The sequence below is a fragment of the Mustela nigripes genome, chromosome 2 (assembly GCF_022355385.1).
Source record: "Mustela nigripes isolate SB6536 chromosome 2, MUSNIG.SB6536, whole genome shotgun sequence".
Classification (NCBI taxonomy): domain Eukaryota; kingdom Metazoa; phylum Chordata; class Mammalia; order Carnivora; family Mustelidae; genus Mustela; species Mustela nigripes.
Window position 1 is genome coordinate 27,131,255 of NC_081558.1, and position 16,434 is coordinate 27,147,688.

At 37.6% G+C, this 16,434-nt stretch overlaps 1 protein-coding gene across 5 annotated transcripts in view; it reads right to left on the reverse strand.

The window, feature by feature from the left end:
* CFAP20DC (CFAP20 domain containing) overlaps positions 1-16,434 on the reverse strand; it is a 251,615-nt gene that overhangs the window by 135,372 nt on the left and 99,809 nt on the right. For 4 of the 5 annotated variants that reach the window (XM_059387861.1, XM_059387860.1, XM_059387863.1 and 1 more), the window contains exon 6: positions 6,071-6,227. In XM_059387861.1, the coding sequence (XP_059243844.1) occupies positions 6,071-6,227 (157 nt within the window). Of the gene's footprint in view, positions 1-2,912; positions 2,963-6,070; positions 6,228-16,434 lie in introns of those variants that run through there. The other variant, XM_059387862.1, reaches the window with a different exon arrangement.

Sequence of the window (16,434 nt, forward strand, 5' to 3'; positions counted from 1 at the left end):
ATGCTTTTAGTGGGAATGTAATAGTATTTTACTTAACCAGGGAACAATTATCCTCATTTTACTGACATAGAAACTGAAGCATATAGAGATGGGGTGAGCACTTGTGCAAGGTTAAGTCCTGGAAGCTAAATGAGGAATAGAGGGTTATATTCCACAGCACCCAGAACCACACCATGCTTCCCCAAGTCTATTCAGAACATTTTAGGCAATCTGAGTTGCCACATTCATTAGCCTTTTTTCCAGGCCTTTTGAAAACCTAAAAGAAATCATGCCAATATTTGTTCTTGGAATTTTTTAGATTATTCCATTCACTATTAAAAAATTAATTATAAAACAAAATATATGTATATTGTTCAAAAATACAAATGGCACTACAATTACGAGAAAAAGGCATTATTCCCTAACTGCTACCCTCCTACCTCACACATGGCCTAGTCTCAAGTCTTTCAGCAATAGCTTCTAAATCTTCTGGCACGTACTTCTGTGTTTAATATATAATTGCAGCCTTATATTGACATTTCTGAACTTGTGCTTTAGGTATTATCTCTGACTTGTATTTTGGAAAAAATATTGAACCACAAAAGACCTGATTAGCCCAAGCAATCCTGAAAAATAAAAGCAACGCAGGAGCCTCACAATTCTGGACTTCAAACTATATTACTGTAGTCATCAAGACAGTATGGCACTGACACAAAAACAGACTCATAGATTAATGGAACAGAATAAAGAGCCCAGAAATGGGTCCACAACTATATGGTAATCTTCAACAAAGCAGGAAAGAATATCTGATGGAAAAAAGACTGTCTCTTCAACAAATGGTGTTGGGAAAACTGGACAGCAGCATGCAGAAGAATGAAATTGAACCACTTTCTTACACCACACACAAAAATAAATTCAAAATGGATGAAAGACCTAAATGTGAAACAGGAAAATCCCTTCAAAATCCTTGAGGAGAACACAGGCAGCAACCTCTGTCACGTCAGCCATAACAACTTCTTACTAGACATGTTGCCAGAGGCAAAGGAAACAAAATAAAAATGAACTATTGGGACTACATCAAGATAATAATCTTCTGCAGAATGAAGGAAATCAACAGTCTAAAAGGCATCCTATGGAATGGAAAAACGTATCTGCAAATGACTATCTGATAAAGAGTTAGTATCCAAAGTCTGTAAAGAACTTATCAAATTCAACACCCCAAACCCAAATAACCCCATTAAGAAAGGGCAGAAGACATGAATAAACATTTTTCAAAGAAGACATCCAGATGGCTAACAGACCCATGAAACAATGCTCAATATCACTCATTATCATGGAAATATAAATCAAAACCATAATGAGATATCACCTCACACCTGTCAGAATAGATAAAATTAACAACACAGGAAACAACAGATGTTGGTGAGGATGCAGAGAAAGGGGAGCCCTCTTACACTGCTGGTGGGAATACAAGCTGGTGCAGCCACTCTGGAAAATGGTATGGTGGTTCCTCAAAAAGTTAAAAATAGAACCACCCTACAATTCAGCAATTGCACATTGAGGTAGTTACCCAAAGGACACCAAAATATAGATTTGAAGGGGTTCATGCACCCCAATGTTTATAACAGCATTATTAACAATAACCAAACTATGACTATATTACTGTAGTCATGAAGAGCCATCAAAAAGAATGAAATCTTGCCATTTGCAGTGATGTGAAGGAGGCTAGAGTGTATCATGCTAAGTGAAATAAGTCAAAAAGTCAGTCAGAGAAAGAAAAATACCATATGATTTCACTCATATATGTAATTTAGGGAAAAAACAGATGAACATGTGGGAAGGGAAAAGAAAAAGAGAGAAAGAGAGAGGAGGAGACAAACCATTAAGAGACTCCTAATGATAGAGAACGAACTGAGGTTGATGGAAAGAAGTGGGAGAGGGATGGGCTAATGGGGTGATGCATATTAAGGAATGCACTTGTTATGATGAGCACTGGGTGTTCTATGTAAGGGGTGAATCACTAAATTCTACTCATGAAACCAATATTATGCTATATGTTAACTAACTAGAATTTAAATAAATATTTGGAAAAGAAAAATAATTGGATGGGTACAGAATTCTACGTTGGAAATCATTTTTCTTTAGACTTTTGAAGGTATAGTTTTAAGGTCTTGTGCCATCTAATGTGGTGTGAAGTCAGACATCATTATTCTCATTCCTACTCCTTTGCACGCAACTTGAATTTTTAAAAAATTCTTGAAGCTTAAATAATCTTTTCTCTTTTTCCCTCTTATTATTAAATTATACAACGGTGGCTCTTATTTTCCTTTCTTTCTTTTTCTTTTTCATTTTTTGTTTTTGATGAGCTCTGTCAATGTGAAAACACTTGGCCTTTAATTTTGGGAAATCTTCCTACATATCATCCTTCCTGTTTTCTCTAGTCTCTCATCTTAGAATCTTATTACTCTGCTGGTGGTCCACTTGGACTAACTTCTAATATTCTTAACATTTTGATCCTGTTTTCAGTCTTTTGGGCTTCTTTTTAATTTTTTTTTTAAATTTTAAGTCCCCGGAACAAGAAAATACAATACAGAGTCTCAAAATAGTGTATAGTTTCTGAGTCGAAATGTCCAGTATTCATTCAAGCTTATTAGACATATCAGGATACAAGGATAAGAGAAAAACAGAAAATAAAAACAGATATTGGAATTGAGACACATAGTGGAATTGTGAGCCAAGGCTTTTGAAATAACTTTGATTAACCTATTTGAAAAATTCGATAGTGAGATAGAGAATTTCAGCTGAAGAATGGAAACTGTAAGAAAGAATCTAATGGAAATTCTAGCATCAAAAAATATAATAACTGAAATTAAGAATGCTGAAATATGTGTTCATTCAGCTCCTTGATAAATATCCAAAGAAAGCCTACCTACATGCTCCAAGAGAAATGTAGACTGAGTCCAGCAGTACTATTCATAGTTGCCTACAAGAGACAAACTGTGGTGAGTTCACACAATGGCATACTGTATAGTAATTAAATAAGCAATATAGATGACTCTTACAAACCCAAGGTTTTGTTAAAGAATGTATATATGAAAGAATATGTACTATATGATTTTATTTAAATAAACTTCAAAAATAGGTAAAATTAACTTGTAGTGTTAGAAGTCAGGAGAGTGTTATATCTGGGAAGAAGAGAGATGGTCATGATTAGGAGGAGATTTTAAGTAGGGTTTCTGAGATGTTTGTAAAGTTCTATTTCTTGATCTGGGTGCTGGTTACAGAAATGTGTTCACTTTGTGTTAATTCCTAAAGCTGCACACCTATGATCTGTAAATGTTTCTAAATTATATAAAAAGCTTATAATATAGTAAACTCTAACAAAATGCTTACTGAAATACAGCAAGAACAAACTACTCCTATTTTATAGATGCAGTGTATTTTCTTAACCGAAAAAAACATAGATCTATTCCTTATTTCTTTCTTTCTTCCTGTTAGTTTCAGTGTCTATCTACCACATATGCAATGTATCTGAGTTGAGAAGTTCTCTGGTCCAGTTTCTCCAAAGAATAAATATCCTGTTTTCTGCTTATTTGTAGTTGGAAGGGGGATCTGGGATTCTATAGCAACCCATATAGAATTTTAACTAATCTCCTTGTCTTTAGCCACACCCCCTTGCCTTTGGCAGTACCTAGGGCTGTCAATTCTGGAGTTCCTCTGAGGTTCTATATTATGACTCTCATTGACAAACCTCTCTGTAAACCCAATAGTTTCAGCTTTCTCTGCTCTTCTAAGTTAGTTATCACTCCTCGATCTTACAAAATTTAGGACCACACTTTCCTTATTGTTTCCTACTCTCCCATCCTCTTCTTCCTGGTGGGTTTATTACCATTTTAATTCTTGTAATTTTAGTGGGGCTTCAGGAAGGATCAGAGATAAAAACTTGCATTTAATATGCCATATTTTGATTTACTTTTTCCCTTACATTTATTTAAAAATACTAATCAGGTCCTCTCATCTGCTAATTCTAGAATGCACATATATTTCTACAAATTTTGAGGTTTCTTATTAGTTGGGTGATATATTTTTTTTAATGAAGGCTTTCACTTTCTTGTATAGCATTTAAATGGTACATAAGATGAGTGGCTGCACTTCCTGACTTGTGATCTCTCTGGGGAGCTGTTAATGCACTGCTGTGTTTTATTATCAAATGAAATTTATAGGCACAGTGTCCTGTTCCACAGAGTGAACTACACAAGGATTTCTCAGACGCTCATCCAGACAGAGCATAAGTCCGAAGTCTACTTTATACAAACTTCTAAGAAATCACCTTTGCCGTCTTATGTGCTGCCCTGATTCCTGGGCTTCTAGAAAAATTGATTTTGTTAAAAATAATCCCAGACAAAAATCAAAAGGAAGCATCAGTATTCTTTCAATACTTTCAGTTGTTTAAGACTATCTTAGCAGGAGAATTTGTGTCATCTTATAAATTCTAGATGGTTCAGTTATCTGCAGAGTATATTTATTAATCACACAATAAATAGTAAATGTGGAATTTTCCTGTCTTTCTAGGAATAACTCATTTTTCTAATATGATCATCAGAAAATTTATACATGTAATGTCTCTCATATGACTTCATGAAATGTACAGAATAATGAAATAGTATACACCAGACAATGGCAGAGCTTTTTGAATGGTGACATTTTTTTTTTTTTTAAGATTTTATTTACTCATGAGAGAGGGAGTGTGTGAGCAGAGGGAGAGGCAGAAAAAGAGGGAGAAGCAGGCTCCCCACTGAGCAGGGAGCCCAACTCAGGGCTCGATCCCAGAACCCCTGGATTACACCCTGAGCCAAAGGCAGATGCTCAACCCACTGAGTCACCCAGGCACTCTGAATGGTGATACCTTTTGAACACCCTTGTGAATTTGGTTACTTTGCTACACAATGAGTCCCAGGACTCAGATACCGGCTTTGTTAGCTACCCTTGCATCATGTGATCTAGATCAGACACAAATAGAGTCTCTGCCTTTGTTCAGCAGAGAAAAATGAAGAAGTCTGCTTCTGGCGAGGGTGGTGAGGAAGAAGACATTCAGTTTTCCAGGGCAGCAGTAACAGAAATTCTGGAACCTGGAGCCAAGCATTGTGCTGTGAATTACGGAGTCTGTCCAGTTTCAGTAGCTATCAGGGGTCTTCCTAGGAGCAGTCTTGTGGTGGAGGGTGTGTTTGTTCTTGGCTATAGCCTGGAAGCCTGACTTTCTGGGCATCCTTGAGATTCTATGAAGTGGCTAATTACCTTAAATAAATTCTCTTTTCTGTTTCAACTACCTAGAGAGGATTACACTGTTTGCAAATAAAAACCCTGACTAATTCACATGGTAAGTGCTATCAAAAACAAAAAAGGAAGAAAAATCACAAAAATAAAAAAGATATCTTTGACATACAGCTACAGTAAAAATAAACGTGATTCAGAGTAAAGAATGACATATGCTACAACATGAATGAACCATAAGGACTTCTGCTAAGTGAAATATGCCAACTACAGACAAACAAATACTATATGCTTTTACTTACTTAAGGTATCTAAAATAGATTCAAGGAGAATCAGAGTGGAATGGTTGTTGCCAATGGTTGAGGTGAAGGGAAATAGGGAGTTACTAATCAATGGGTTTTGATCAAAATGAGCAAACTCTAGAGATCTGCTGCAAAGCATTGCACCTACTGTCACCAAAACATGCAGTAGCTTAAAAATTTATTAAGAGGACAGATCTCATGTTAAAAAAGTGTTTTTTTCCACAGTAAAATAAGATAAATTTAGAAAAACCACTACTCTATACTCATACTATCCAGAGGTATGCTAATTTTTTTAAAAGATTTTATTTATTTGACAAAAAGAGAAATCACAAGTAGGCAGAGAGGCAGGCAGAGAGAGAGGGGGAAGCAGGCTCCCCACTGAGAAGAGAGCCCGATGCGGGGCTCGATCCCAGGATCCCGGGATCATGACCTGAGCCACCCAGGCGGCCCCAAAGGTATGTCTAGCTTTAAACACATTGGAGAATTAAAAAATCTTCATAGTAGCAACTTGAACATACCGTCTTTATCTGCAGTGTCTTGAGGCTTGCATTTTAAAGTGAAGATCTTCCGCAGCTTACAGTTAGCTGAGACAATAATTCCATCCAAGGACTGGAAAACTGCTCCCTTGAATATTTCACTGGTAAATGCTACCAAGTCTATGCATAGATTGCACCACTAAAATAAAGAAAAGAGGAGTAAGTCCTTTCTATAATCAAAGAGGTGAACAAATCATCTATATGTGGATGGTGCAGAGAATTGAGGCAATTGTCCGGATCAACCAGCCTCAAACCAATATCCTTCCTTAGGCAAACCTCTATTTTGGCTTCAGTTTTCTTAAAAATTGCCCAGATTCTTCCAAAGAAGTCATCATAATCTAAACCAGACATTGGTCAGGCTGTAGAGTTCTCATGATGAGGGAAGATTTTGACAACTTTGGGAAATAACTCTGGAAGTAGGCAGTATGCTAGTGGGAAGCTAACTGCAGGTGCATTAGACCACTTAAATCTTGAAAATCAGGGATAAGTAGACAATTGTTCCTTCAAGGGGACTAATTTGATCATAATTAGCCACTTATATTTGTTAAAAAAATCATGGATGAAATTAGAAGCCGGGTTTAAATTGTGGCCAGTGCTGTCTACTTATAACCAATTAACCTATTGTACAGAAATAGATTCTTCCAAAGAATCTGTAATTATGCCTGGTATTTGCCAGTTTTTAAAAGTACTCTTGCAGGGACTAATTTCTGCCCTTTAAACAATTAGGCTCCTCAATACTTCATCAAATGAATTCTCTAAATGGTCTGAGTTAAAGAAAAGGAGAAAATAATCATTTAGTAAGAAATTAAGATATACCGAGGATTGCAAGACAACAACAGGGAAAAGAATTTTTGAAATTAAAATAAAAGTGATATTTAAGGTTGTCTGTACTTCTTTTAAAATATCAGGCTCTTCCATTATTTGATTAGAAGAACAATTTACATAAGGTTAATTTTATTAATCTGTCAAAATTGAAAGTTGTATTTATTGATAAAGGAAATAATGATGTTATTCTTAAAGGCAAATTCTGTTTAGAAATGTTGATTTTATTAGGAAGGAAAACCTGAGGCGGTTTCCACTATAGAAAAATAAAAGAGATTGCAGTAAGTTATTAATTAAACACATGAAGATTATTTGTAGGTGTCCAAACAGTAAAATTATATTCTCAGGCCATGGGGATGCTCTGATATTTTGGGTGAAAAGAAGGCTGGTGTACTAAAAGGTGGGAAGGAAGACTGAGTGTGATGCAGTAATGAGACTGGCTTGCCCTGCAGGATGGCGAGCTCTGGGGAGGCCAGAGGTAATGTGGGATGGGCCAGGAAGGCCAGGTTCTGGACATTGGAAGATCAGGAGAACATTTGGACTCCAGAGGGTAAGGTGTCACTTTGATTCTTGAAGGAGAATGTGACAAGAGTAGAGTGCTGGGAAGTCTGAACCAATATTTGGGGGTGGGAGGAAGGCTGACGTAGAGGAGAGACAGACTGAGGCACGGAAAGACCAGTCAGTCAGTCAGTCAGTCATTTAAGCATGAAGTGAGGAGGGTCTGGTAGAGGACTAGTATAGGAGGTGGGATATAAGGAATAAACCCGACAGGCATATCCTAGGGCGAATGAAACAGCAGGACTTGGTAAAATCCAGGTTACAGGGGATGGAGTTATTGGGATTTCTAGCAATCCAATAGTAATTGTTAATATTATTATTATATTAGCATCATTATCATTGTTCTGTGGTTCCTATTCCTAAAAGACTTGATTATGTCTCTACTGCAATTATTCAGCTGGTTTGCCCCCAAAGTAACCGTATTCATCCATTCTTCACCACAGGTGTTAAACACTGCGCATGACTCCGATGTATAGCAAGGAATAAGAAAGTCCTTCCAGTCTGAGAAGGGAGGCTGGAGGCAGACATGTAGCATCTGTTTTATACTGCTAGTGCAGAGGGGACTCATGGTGGGAGGATGCGGAAGTTCAAGAAAGGCTTCTTCAAAAAAATTTTTTTATATGCCATGATATTATATGCAATGTAGGCCCAAACATGCCAAATTTTACACAAAATATTGCTATCACTTCTCCACTCCTCTAATCATACTGTCAACTCTTTAACTTTTCTTCTGTCTATATTTTTAAAGAATAACTTTTATCAATTTTAGACATTATCTATTGTCTTCCTATTATGGTAGGTAAGACCAGTAGTTCACTTACACACCCTAGTTCCTCCTCTTCATCCTCCCTGGATAATTGTCTTCCATTTGTTCCTTTTACCTTTTCCTCAAAATCCATATTCTGTGTTTTCCTCACTGTGACTATGTGAATATTGTACACAACTGAGTTAAGTGATGCTCTAGGATTACCTATTGTTATACAACTTCTTTATATTTCTAGAGTTAATGATTGTTTTTAAAATGATCTGCATTATAGTATTTGAATCCAAGTTTTCCTATATTTAGGAAAGGGTTAGAGGTGACATGAGTTTGGTTTTAAACTAATACTTTCCAAATCCAGGGAGACATGGGAACATGCTGGGGCATTTCTTTTCAGGGCCCTGCCCTTTATTCCCTACTTAGATGAACCCTCCAGACAGCTATACCTCTATACCTCATCGCACTCCAATCAGCTGGCTTGGGAATTGGTGTCCTCTTCCTTCAAAAACTCTTGAGTCCCAGGAAACCTGGTCCTTACCTACTATACACCTTTCTTATTCATCATAGTCAAGCTGTTGTTATTCCCTCTGCCCAGACTCGTGCACCATGGAAAGTGCTCAACAAATAATGATCCCCAAGTGCCTATGTATGATGTATGAAGATATTCTTACACACACATGCCAATACACATACTTTCAATCTTTTATTAAGTTTTAATTCTGACTCCAGTTAGTTAACATACAGTATTATTTTAGCTTCAGATGTACACTATAGTGATTCAACACTTCCATACATCACCCGGTGCTCATCAGGACCAGTGCACTGCTTGATCCCCATCACCTATTTAAGCTACCCACCCCCCCCCCCCCCCTCCCCTCTGGTAACCATCCATTTGTTCTCTAAAGTTAGGAGTCTGTTTCTTGGTTTGCCTCTCTCTCTCTTTTTCCCTTTGCTTAATTTTGTTTCTTAAATTCCACATATGAGTGAAGTCATATGGTATTTGTCTTTCTCTGACTGACTTAATTTTGGTTAGCATTATACTCTCTAGCTTCATCCAGGTCATTGCAAATGGCAAGACTTCATCATTTTTTTATGGCTCAGTAATATTCGTTTGTATATTTACCCATTATTATTTCTCCATTCATCAGTCGATGGACACTTGGGCTGTTTCCATAATTTGACTATTGTAGACAGTGTTGCTATAAACATTGGGGTGTATGTATCTCTTTGAATTATTTTGAAGTATTTTTATATTCTCTGGGTAAATACCTAGTAGTGCAACTGCTGGATTGTAGGGTATTTAAAAAAGTTTTTTTGAGGAATCTCCATACTCTTTTCCAGAGTGGCTACACCTGTTTGTATTCTCACCAACAGTGTAAGAGTGTTCCCTTTTCTCCACAACCTCACCAAAACCTGTTCTTTCTTGTGCTGTTGATTTTAGCCATTCTGACAGGTGTGAAGTGGTATCTCATTTTAGTTTTGATTCTCACTTCCCTGATAAGTGATGTTAAACATTTTTTTCATGTGTCTGTTGGCCACCTGCGTGTCTTCCTTGGAAAAATGTCTATTCATGTCTTCTGCCCATTCTTTAATTGGATTACTTGGGTTTTTGGGTGTTGAGTTGTATAATTTCTTTATATATTTTGGATACTAAGTCTTTATTGGTGTATCATTTCCAAATACCTTCTTCCATCTGTAGGCTGGCTTTTAGTTTTATTGATTGTCTTCTTTGCTGAGCAGAAGCTTTTTATTTTGATGTAGTCCCACTAGTTTATTTTTGCTTTTATTTCCCTTACCTCAGAAGACATACCTAGAAAGAAGCTGCTATGGCCGATGCCAAAGAAGTTACTGTCTGTGTTCTCGTTTAGGATTTTGATGGTTTCAGGTTTCACATTCAGGTCTTTAATCCATTTTTAAATTTATTTTTGTGTATGGTGTAAGAAAGTGATCCAGTTTCATTCTTTTGTATGTTGCTGTCCAGTTTTCCCAACACTTTTGTTGAAGAGATTTTTTCCCATTGAATATTCTTTCCTGCTTTGTTGAAGATTAATTGACCGTATAATTGTGGTTTCATTTCTGGGTTTTCTAATCTGTTCTATTGATCTATGTGTCTATTTTGGTGCCAGAACCACACTATTTTGATTACTACAGCTTTGCAAAATAACTTGAAGTCCAGACTTGTGATGGCCCAGCTTTGGTTTTCTTTTCCAAGACTGCTTTGGCTATTGGGGGTCTCTTGTAATTCCATACAAATTTTAATATTCTTTGTTCTAGTTCTGTGAAAGTGCTATTGGTATTTTGATAGGGATTGCATTACATGTGTAGATTATTTGGGGTAGTATAGACATTTTAACAATATTTGTTTTTCCAAACCATGAGCATAGAATGTCTTTCCACTTCTTTGTGTCATCTTTAATTTCTTTCATCAGTATTTTGTAGTTTTCAGAGTACAGGTCTTTCACCTCTTCGCTTAGGTTTATTCCTAAGTATTTTATTGTTTTTTGTACAGTGAGATTGATTCCTTAATTTCTCTTTCTGATGCTCCAATATTGGTATATAGAACTGCAATAGATTTTTGTATGTTGACTTTATATCCTGCCACATTACTGAAAATTCATTTACCTTTGCTAAATTAGTGTTTTGGTGGGGTCTTTTGGATTTTCTCTATACAGAATCACAGCATCTGCAAATCTTTTTCCTTGCTGATCTGATTCCTATGGCTAGGACTTCTAGTACTACATTGAATCAAACTGGTGAGAGTGGATTTTCCTATCTTGTTCCTGACTGGAGAGAAAAAGCGCTCAGCTTTTCCCCATTTAGGATGATATTGGCTATGGGTTTTTAATATTTGGCCTTTATTATATTAGGATATTTCCCTCTAAACCTTTGTTGAAGGTTTTTATCTGAATGGATGTTGTACTTTGTCAAATGCTTTTTCTGCATCTATTGAAATGACTATATTTATAATTGTTAAATCTTCTTGTTGGATTGTCCCTTTTATTATTATATAGTGCCTTTCTTTGTCTCTTGTTACAGTTTTTATTTTAAAGTCTTATCCTTTCTTTTTTTTTTTTATTAGTGTGATATATCATATTGATTGATTTGCAAATATTAAACTATACTTGCAACCCAGAAATAAATCCCACTTGATCATGGTGAATGATTTTTTAAAATATATTGTTGAATTCAGTTTGCTAGTATTTTATTGAGGATTTTCTGCATCTATGTTCATCAGAGATAATGGCCTGTAGTTCTCTTTTCTTGGGGTGTCTTTATCTAGCTTTGGTATCAGAGTAATGCTGGCATCATACAATGAATATGGCAGTTTTCCTTCCATTTTTGATTTTTTGGAATGGTTTGAGAATAATGAGTATTAACTCTTCTTAAATGATTGGTAGAATTCACCTGTGAAGCCATCTGCTCCTGGACTTTGGTTTGTTGGAAGCCACTCTTCTGCTGGCTCTAGGTTTTGTTTCTTGTTCTTTTTCTAGCTCCTTTAGGTGTAAGGTTAGGTGGTTTGAGATTTGAGATTCTTGAGATTTTTCCTGCTTCTTGAGATAGGCCTATGTTGCTATATACTTCCCTCTTAGGACCCATTTCCCTGCATCCCAAAGGTTTTGGACTCTTGTGTTTTCATTTTCATTTGTTTCCATATACTCTTTTATTTCCTGGTTGACCTATTCATTGTTTAGTAGCATATTATTTGACCTCCATGTATTAGTGGGCTTTCCAGATTTCTTCTTGTGCTTCACTTCTAGTTTCATAGTGTTGTGGTAGAAAAGATGCATGATCTGACTTCAGTCTTCTTGTATTTGTTGAAGCCTATGATGTGGCTTAATATGAGATCTATTCCAGAAAATATGTCATGTGCACTTGAAAAGAATGTGGTCCATTTGGTCCAGTCTGTCATACAAAGTCATTGTTTCCTTGTTGATTTTCTGTTTAGGTGATCTGCCCATTGATGTAAGTTAAAGTACCCTACTATTATTGTATTCTCAATTAGTTCCTTTATGTTTGTTATTTGTTATTAACTCTTTTATATATTTGGGGGCTCTCATGTTGGATATATAAATATTTATAATTATTAGATCTTTTGTTGGACTGTCCTTTTTATTATGACATAGTGCCCCTTTTTGTCTTTTATTACAGTCTTTGTTTTAAAGTCTAGTTTGTCTGCTAGAAGTATTACCACTCCAGCTTTCTTTTGACATCCATTTGAATGATAAAAGTTTCTCTATTCCCCCCTTAAATGTGCAGGTGTCTTTAGGTCTAAAATAAGTCTCTGGTAGGCAGCATATTGATGGGTATTTTTTTTTTTTAAAGATTTTATTTATTTATTTGACAGAGAGAGATTACAAGTAGGCAGAGAGAGAGAGAGGAGGAAGCAGGCTCCCTGCTGAGCAGAGAGCCCGATGCGGGACTCGATCCCAGGACCCTGGGATCATGACCTGAGCCGAAGGCAGTGGCTTAACCCACTGAGCCACCCAGGCGCCCGGTATTTTTTTTTTTAATCCATTCTGTTACCCTACGTCTTTTGATTGGAGCATTTAGTCCATTTACATTCAAAGTAATTACTGATTGATATGTATTTATCTTATTCTATTACTCGTTTTGTGGTTGTTTCTGGAGATTTTCTCTGATCCTTTCTTGACTTTCTTTCATGTTTTGCTGATTTTCTTTGGTGATGTATTTGGATTTCTATCTCTTTATTCTTTGCATGTTTATTAGTGGTTTTTGATATATGGTTACCACTAGGTTTGTAGATAACCTCTTCTACATATAGCAGTCTATATTAAGTTGATGGTTATTTAAATATGAACCCAATTCCTCTCTTCTCCACTTTTTAGGCATATGTTATTATATTTTATATCCTTTTTTTGAGATCCTTGGCTGATTTTTTACAGGAATAATTAGTTTTTACTGCTTTTGTATTTCCTACCTTTATACTGTCAACTTTTGTTCTTTCCAGTCAGAGTCCCTTTTAATATTTCTCACAGGGCTGGCTTAGTGGTCACAAACTCCTTAGTTTTTGTTTGTCTAGGAAACTATCTTTCTTTCTATTGTGAATGATAGCCTTGCTGGATAGAGTATTCTTGGCTGTAGATTTTTCCCACTCAGCACTTTGGATACATCATGACACTTCCTTCTGGCTTTCAAAGTTTCTGTAGAAAAATTTCCTGCTTGCCTTATGTGACTTTCCTGCTAAGTTAATAATTTCTCTTGTCTTGCTGCTTTTAAAATTCTTTTCTTTATCACTGTATTTTCCAAGTTTAATTACAATATGTCATGGTGTTGGTCTGCTTTTGTTGATTTTGATGGGAGTTCTCTGTGCTTCCTGGATCTGGACATCTGTTTCCTTCCCCAGATTAGGGAAGTTTTTGGATATTATTTCTTCAAATAAATGTTCTGCTCCCCTTTCTCTCTTTTCTTCTCCGGGGAATCCTATGATACAAATGTGATTACATTTGATGGAGTCACTGAGTTCCCAAAGTCTGTTCTAGTTTTGAGGAATTATTTTTTCTCTCTCTCGTTCAGCTTTATTACTTTCCATTACTCTGTCTTCTACATCACTAATTCATTCCTCTGCTTCTTCCATCCTGTTATGCATTTTATTAAGCGTTTCTCATTTTGTTTACTGAATCCTTTATCTCTGCTATGTTATTCCTCATCTCTGTGTTAAGGATCTTATTCATGTCTTCCATTCAAGTCCAGTGACTATCCTTATGATCATGATTTAAAATTCTCTATCAGGGACACCTGGGTGGCTCAGTGGGTTAGGCCTCTGCCTTTGGCTCAGGTAATGATCTTAGGGTCCTGGGATAGAGTCCCGCATCAGGCTCTCTGCTCAGTGGGGAGCCTGCTTCCTCCTCTCTCTCTCTGCCTGCCTCTCTGTCTACTTGTGATCTCTCTCTTTCAAATAAATAAAATAAATAAAAAATAAAGTTCTCTATCAGACATGTTATTTATCTGTTTTGCTTAGATCTCTGGCTTTGGCCTTGTCCTGTTCTTTAATTTGTGATACATTTCTGCCTCTTTTTTATGTTTGTTTCTATATATATTAATAAAGTCTGCTCTATTTTCTGTTCTTGCAAGGAGTGACTTTATGAAGAAGTAGTCCTGGGGTAACCTGCAGGGCCATGTCCCTTGTTCATCAGAACCTGGCATTTCAGGAGAGCATCTTGTGTGTGATGATTATACCTATTGTTGTGTCTGAGTCACTTTTCCCTTCAGTGCATTTGTCTGCCTGACTCTCTGCACTGACTCTGTTGTGGGCTGTGCTTACTCTCTGTGGTGTTAGTGGGACCAAGGCCGGCCAGCTCTGAGCGGGTGTGCCTGCCACAAGACTTGGAAGAAGGGGTAGCAGTATTAGCAAAATTTGCATTGGGCCACTCCAAAATGCTGTGGTGGTTGGGGGCTGCATGAGGCTCGGCATGGAGAGCAAACATGGCCCAGCACATGAGGGTGCTGGGGGCATGTGGTTGGTACTGTGCAGTGGCTAGGGCTGGTGGGGTGACTAGGCATGGTGCTCAGTGGCAGCTGTGCACCTGGTGGTGGGTGTTGTGCATTATAGTGCCTGGGGGTGCCCGGCAGGGTGCAGCACAGCAGATGTGTGCAGCACACTGGGGTGGCCATGCACCCAGTGGTTGGTCAGAGCACATGTTTGGCTTTAACAGAATTTGTCCTGAGTTCAGGGCCAAAGCCAGCAGACTTGGAGTGTGCTAGTCCTTAAGAAAATTTATGGGCATGGCACACTTGCCAGTGGGTCAGGCAGCAAGTGTCTGTGTAGCATCACCTCTCGAAGGTGGCTCTGTGTTTATGCTGGGAGGTAGGGGAGGAAAATGGCACCTGCCAGCTCCCTTGCTTTTGGAGAAGTCCCCCAGTATGCTCTGAAATCGGGATGAAGAGATCTATCTCCTGTTTGTCCTTATGGTTGTGCAAGCTGCTATTTTTTGGTTGTCCCTCCATGCAGACTGCTGTCTCTTTAAGGGTAGCAACCCAGCTATCACTCATCCTCCCAGCTTGCCTAATGCTGGGTCAGTTGACTTTTATTTTTTTTTAATTAATTAATTTATTTTTTAAATTTCTTTTTAGCATAACAGTATTCATTGTTTTTGCACCACACCCAGTGCTCCATGCAATATGTGCCCTCCCCAATACCCACCACCTTGTTCCCCCAACCTCCCACCCCTGCCCCTTCAAAACCCTCAGGTTGTTTTTCAGGGACTTTTAAAGCTCTAGGTTCCAAGAACCACTGGTTTTATAAACTCATGGAATTCAGTCCCTGTGTTTTTTAGTTTGTTTGTTTTTTAAGTAAATTCTATACCCAACGTGGGGATCAAATTCAGAACCCTGAGATCAAGAGTTATATGCTCTATAGCAAGTGAGCCAGCTAGGTGTCCTAGCCCCTCTGGTTTTTAAAGCCAAATGTTATGGGGATTAGTCTCCCCTTATGAGCTCCCTAAGGTGAGGGCCCATTTCTCTGCCTTGCTTTCTCCACATATAGTTCCCTCTCTCCTGCAGGCAGCCTTCCTTTCTGCCTTTCTGGCCTTCGTAAACTTTCAGCTGCAGCTTCATCTCTGTATTTAGTTGTGGAGTTTGTTCTTCCATTCTTTAGACTGCATTCTTGTTTGTTGACTTGGATGTGGATGATATCTAGTTGAAAACCTGGGATGGGGGCTACCTGGGTGGCTCAGATGATTGAGCATCTGCCTTCACTTCAGGTCATTATCTCTGGGTCCTGGAATCAAGCCCCCTGTCAGGATCACAGCTCAGTGGGGAGTCTGATTCTCCCTCTCCCTCTCTCTGTCTCCAATGAATAAATAGAATCCTTAGGGAAAAAAACAAACCAAAAACGTGGGATGGGGTGACCTCAGGGTCCTCCTGCTCTGCCATCTTCCCAAGTTCCCCCTCAAGCAAAATTCTCAATCTTTCATTTTATAATCACTCAACTAGCCCCATAAATGTGTGGTAACTGATAACTTTGGTGAATTCACTTCTTACAAGTGCAGATGGGAGTATTTCCTGAGAAAGATGGGAATAACTTTCAAAAATCTCCCTTGGCTAGAGGAAATGAAATTATTTTTTTGTTTAGTTGGTATTTATAAAGGTTCCACTTTTCATAGGCTTCAACAAATAACTCATTATTCATATAAATGCTGTGTCATACTTTTCCAAAGTTTCAGAAAATAGTATGAACTGTCTACTC